This window comes from Hordeum vulgare, chromosome 2H (assembly GCF_904849725.1).
Source record: "Hordeum vulgare subsp. vulgare chromosome 2H, MorexV3_pseudomolecules_assembly, whole genome shotgun sequence".
NCBI classification, from domain to species: Eukaryota; Viridiplantae; Streptophyta; class Magnoliopsida; order Poales; family Poaceae; genus Hordeum; species Hordeum vulgare.
The window spans coordinates 604,888,982-604,894,296 of NC_058519.1; the positions used below are offsets into that span (position 1 = coordinate 604,888,982).

The 5,315-nt window shown below is 45.6% G+C and overlaps 1 protein-coding gene across 3 annotated transcripts; it reads left to right on the forward strand.

Moving 5' to 3' along the window:
• The first annotated feature begins 1,520 nt into the window (after positions 1–1,520).
• Positions 1,521–3,938, forward strand: LOC123427680 (putative RNA methyltransferase At5g10620). Of its 3 annotated transcripts, XR_006622421.1 has the most exons (8): positions 1,521–1,692; positions 1,833–1,873; positions 2,286–2,428; positions 2,675–2,741; positions 2,844–2,921; positions 3,083–3,228; positions 3,427–3,538; positions 3,674–3,938. XR_006622421.1 is itself a non-coding variant. In XM_045111778.1 (7 exons), the coding sequence occupies exons 1-7, from the start codon at positions 1,608–1,610 to the stop codon at positions 3,464–3,466; spliced, it is 600 nt and encodes a 199-aa protein (XP_044967713.1). In that variant the 5' UTR covers positions 1,521–1,607; the 3' UTR covers positions 3,467–3,938. The 3 variants fall into 3 exon arrangements, 2 of the variants coding, with proteins under 2 accessions (XP_044967713.1, XP_044967714.1); XM_045111778.1 differs by having other exon boundaries at positions 3,427–3,938; XM_045111779.1 differs by having other exon boundaries at positions 2,314–2,428; positions 3,427–3,938.
• The last annotated feature ends 1,377 nt before the right edge of the window (positions 3,939–5,315 follow it).

Below are 5,315 nucleotides of genomic sequence, written 5' to 3' on the forward strand. Positions count from 1 at the left end.
TTGTGAGTTTTTAATAATCTATCCATCTAGTTTTTATAATCTACACCATAATCTGTCCTGTTTGAAGATAGAATAGATTATAAAAACTGAATTATATAATCTGAGCAGTTCCAAACAGGGTTTTAGTTTTTGACATAATAATAATAGTCATGTCAGAGATTGTGAACATATTCACTGATGTAAGAACTTCATCATTCAGATCATCCCTAAAAGATGCAAAAGACGTTTATAAAAAACCGCATGCAGTCCATCAGGGTCGGGCGCCTTCTTAAATCATCAACACTGAAAAGATTCACTGATGTGGCTTCATGAGAGAATTTCTAGTAGTGGAGGCCAAGGTAACATATAATAGATGGAAAACGTTTTTCGCCGGTGCATCGGCCGAAACGTTCGGCCGGTCGCGTGGCTGGCGTTCGATCTATCAAATCCCGCCTTCCCACCGTGTCCTTCTCCTTTCCTCTCCCCCTTCCTCCCTCTCCTTCCTCCTCCTCCTCCTCCTCCTTCTTCCCTCTTCTTCCCCCTTCCCCCCTGCAACCCCAGGCGCTGTCGGCGAGCACTGCGGCTTCTCCATCGACAGCCGTTGAGTCTGACGGCGGTGACCACGCGATATGCTGTAGCGGGGGCCACGGTTGAAACTTTTTTAATATACGGTTGAAGCTTTTTCTGTCAACGTTTGCAACTTTTTCCCCGTTAAAGTATTTGGTCGAAGCTTTTTTTCTTAACGGTTGAAGCTTTTCTATACACGGTTGAAACTTTTTGAGGAGTGACCACGCGAGATGCTGTAGCCGGAGCGGCGTTTGAAACTTTTTCCATATATTGTTGAAGCTTTTTTTGTCAACGTTTGCAACTTTCCCTCGGTGAAGTTTTTGGTTGAAGCTGTTTTCTTAACGGTTGAAGCTTTTTCTATACACGGTTGAAACTTTTTTTCCAACGTTTGCAACACAGGGAGTAAGGTGTGACCGATGAGGTGAAGACCGACGGGCATGAGCAGCGGCGAGTGCGCCGGCGAGCGGCGGGGGCAGCGAACGGTGGGCGGGCTGAGTCCCGGAGCCCGGGGCGCGGGGGCAGCCGGGGGTGGCGAGCGGTCTGGACGAGGTGAGTCGCGGAGCTGCATCCATGGTGCTTCGACGGGCGGTCGAGGCGACGACCGGCGGCGACCGACGGTGAGGGGGCGAGGCGAGGTGGTCGGCGCGTGCTGGGGCGTCGGCGCATGCGAGGATGGCCGGCGAGGGGGGCTCGCGTTTGCGGCTGCTGCTGCTGTGCGGCCGGCGCGAAGACGAGATCTGATGGTCAATGGCCTTTGATCTGACGGCTGATATGCGACAGGCGCGAGCCCTCGGGACGGCGCGCCGGCGCGTAGCACTGGCCTAGATAGATTCGGTGATGGAGATGATACATTTTCCTGCATGTACAAAATGCGAAAATACGTTTTTAACATAAAGACGTGAGAAACACGAACTACGTTTTCAACAGAGGAAGACATCTTTATTGTTTTCTTCTTCTTTCCAACCGGACGGCGGCGTGCACCCCCAGCCCCACCCTTCCCTCACCCGCCGTCCGCTCACCACCTCGCGAGCTTCTCCCCCTCCACCCCTCGCGTCTCCTCCATGGGGGTCTTGCCATGGAGCTGCCGCTGTGGGCTCAACCCTTCCCCCAGCAAGAGCAGGGGTGCGCCCGCGCGTCCTCCTCCTGGTACAGCCTCAAATCCCTCGCCCATTTCCCCGTTCTCTGCTTCTCTGACTCTAGCTGTGTTAAACGCCTAGTATCCTTACCATTTCCTGATATTTTTTCCTCTCATGTTGTTTTATTTTCTATTGCTGCATGTTCTTCAGCTACCCGTGGAAGGAGATCCAAATACACGGGACAATCTGTGGTAAGAAGTTCAGAGAGCATTTTTTGCATGTTTTCAGTTCATATATCCTCAACATTGCTGTCGTTATCGGTTCAGTTTGCCTCATGAGAAAGTACCTTGTGCAATTTTTCTCCGGTGGTACTTGCGGGAAGCTCTAGCTCTGTTTGGTCGTACTAGACTTACTCACTCACCTTGGTAAGTTCGCAGTAGAATTTAATTGAGCAAGACAGCAGAATCAGAGGTATACATATTGCGTAATCTGTACTCTGTAGTATATCATCTGAAGATATTAAACCTACCACCGGCCCATGTGTAGTTGTGAACTTTGTCTTTGATCCATATATAACAGTCATACCGTATAGCCTAGATAATGACCAAGTTGATGTGTTCGATCAGGTTCATACATTTTTATACTGTTGGTCCATGCTTGCAGAGAGTAATGCCTATGCGTGTGCTAACAGTTGGCAAGAAGAGGTCTCAGGGGACACAACTTCTTCTTGAAGAGTACAAGGAGAAGCTCGGTCACTACTGTGATGTTGAGGACACCCTTATCAAATCCAACCCAAAACTTACAAGGTAGGACATGTTGTGTGATGCTATGAACATCCCCAAAGCAATACATCCCATAGGCTATCTCTCAGTGTTGTATGGATACCTATATGCGCCCTATCACTATTATTGTTTTACGGCGTTCAACTGGTAAATCTACACATTGGAAAATACGAACTTGTTATCGCTGTATGGGCGTGTATAATAAAATCTAACCTGTTGATGATGAATTTGATTGTTGATGCTGGCCTCTGATATTCTCTTACTTTTAAGTGATGTGAAGGTGCAAATTGAAGCAGAAGACGCGTCTATGATGCAGCAGCTCAAGGCTGAAGATTTTGTATGTTTCAGTGTTTTCTTCTCTTTACCTGATAAATACCTCCCCCATCCATTAGGTTCTGCTAGCAATCTAATTGTTCTGATGTCGTTCTGCGTTGATTAGGTCGTTGTGTTGGATGAAAACGGGAAGGATCTTATATCTGAGCAGATAGCTGATCTGATTGGAGACGCTGGCAACACGGTATGCTCTGCACTTTGGTTCATGAGATATTGTGTCGCTAACTACTTAGTTTTAAAGTTCAAAGTTACAACTGCTTTAATTTCCTCGGGAGAACATGTATATTCATTTTAAATCTTTGGAAGAACATACTAGTTGATAATATATTTCTCCAAATGTTTTAGGGATCATCAAGGCTCACATTTTGTATCGGTGGGCCATATGGTCTTGGGGAGCAAGTACGAGAGCGGGCGGATGCAACAATTAGGCTTTCGTCGCTGGTTTTGAACCACCAAGTTGCTTTAATAGTTCTAATGGAGCAGCTCTACAGGTGAACAATGAGCCTATGCAGTGCAGTGATGCCATTTTTACATTTGAACGTACTTCCATAATTTTCAGTGGAGCATCTTACCAACTATTGTCATATAAGATCTTGGTTGGTAGTCACACATATTTGCTGGTATCAGCAAATGCTTGCTGCTAATCCTGATATCAATATATCATTTCATTTGGTGTGATGATTTTGCAGGGCATGGACAATCATCAAAGGACAGAAGTATCATCACTAGATTTTGAGTTGCAATAGCATCATCTGGTGCTCTTTGCACGCACGGCCTCCCGATGCTGCCACCCGATCAGCTGTAGCCGATTTTTTTACTTCTTCTGCAGTTCTTTTTTAGATAGGCCTAGTCTTACTCCCCCTAGTTTTCGGTTCCTTTGTTCGGAAAAAGAATTACTTGCATGTTTTTTTTATTAATGAGCATAAGTTTTTGCAGAAGCGCCATGGACAATTGGACACTGGATGTATTTCTTGTCATTGCTTCACTGATTGGCGAAGGAAACAAGAAAGTCATTGGTGAGGTGGTGCCTGCACATGGGTTGCCTCCCCGCCTCGTTCTACAGAAAAACGGCACGCAGACATTTTGTGACCCATGCTAACCAGAACCAGAGCATTTTCTGTTGTTGGATGCACATCAAAACCAACCATCGATGTAGATTCGTCTAGGAGCAATGTTTATTAGGAGAAGTGTTTATTTTGCATGCATCCTTTAATCAACAAATCAATAATCTACTCCCTCTGTTTCTTAATATAAGTCTTTTTAAAGGTTCCACTAGAAAACTACATAGAGATGTATACACACATGCTTTACAGTGTAGATTCACTCATTTTGTTTTATATGTAATTCTTTAATAAATTTTAAAAAAACATATATTTAGGAATGGAGGGAGTACCTATCTACTTCTAAAGGCCGGGGTTATCTAGAAATAGGTTTTCATCGCGCCTTTATAGATAAAGCAAAACACACATTCGAACGGAGGAGCCAGAGACATGATCCTGGTCAAGTGAAGAAGATACTCCCTCCGTTTGTTTTTAGTCCACGTATAAGATTTGTGTCAAGTGAAATGTAGTAAAGTTCTTTTTTGGCCCGAGACAGTGAGAATTTCTTTGCATAGTGATTATTACGTAGTACAGTTTGACTATGATTATAGAAAAAATATATCAACATTCGTCTTTTAGCAAATCTGATAATATAAAATCGATATTGTTAAGACCATGAAAGCCCTCATCTACTCACGGCTCAGCCTGGTAGAGGCAAGCGGGCTTTCAGCCAGATGTCAGATTGATTTTCTCTCGGTTATTTTCTGGGAATTGAGGTTGATCAAACTAATGATGGTTACGGGAGAGGTGTTTTGGCTCCCGGGTGCATATACAGTACCGTAAAAAACAATAGTAAATGTTTTTAAAAATTTCTGATTTTTTTTTGTAGATGATTGTATTAGTGTCGCAAACATGCATGATAATTTTCGTGCGATAAGGAGCAGCGGTGTTCCGGGGAGCCGAATTGCATTTCCGAGCAGCGGTGTTTTGGGGAGCCGAATTGCATTTCCGTGGTTACTGTCTCTCTCAGCATCGCTATACTCAGGATTTGATGTCACGCTCAGGTCTTACTGATACACACACTGCCACTACACCCATGGAGCTCCATCTCCAATTGCGCCCTAGTGATGGTACTCCTCTTGAGGGATACTACTCACTACCGTCATCTTGTAGGCAGCCTTGTGTACCTTACTGTGACCCGGCTTGACATTGCTCATGCAGTCCACATTGTCAGTCAGTTGTTCAGTGTTCCTACTTCAGTTCATTATGATCAGCTCGGTGCTCGCGGCCCGCTATAAACCAGACCGTGCGGTCCTGGTAAAAAAAAACAGCACGTCCGGGCCGTCAAATAGGCCTGAGAAAACGTCGCCTGTCCGGGCTTTGACCAGTCCGCTCGGTCGGACCGAGAAAAGACGTACTAAACCTTTTCTTATCTGTTCTGTTCGTCGTTAACGCAGGAGCAGACTCTGTTCGTCGATCGCTCAATCTCGTCGTCACCTCCTCATCCCATCCCGGCGCTGACGCTGGCCACCTCCTCC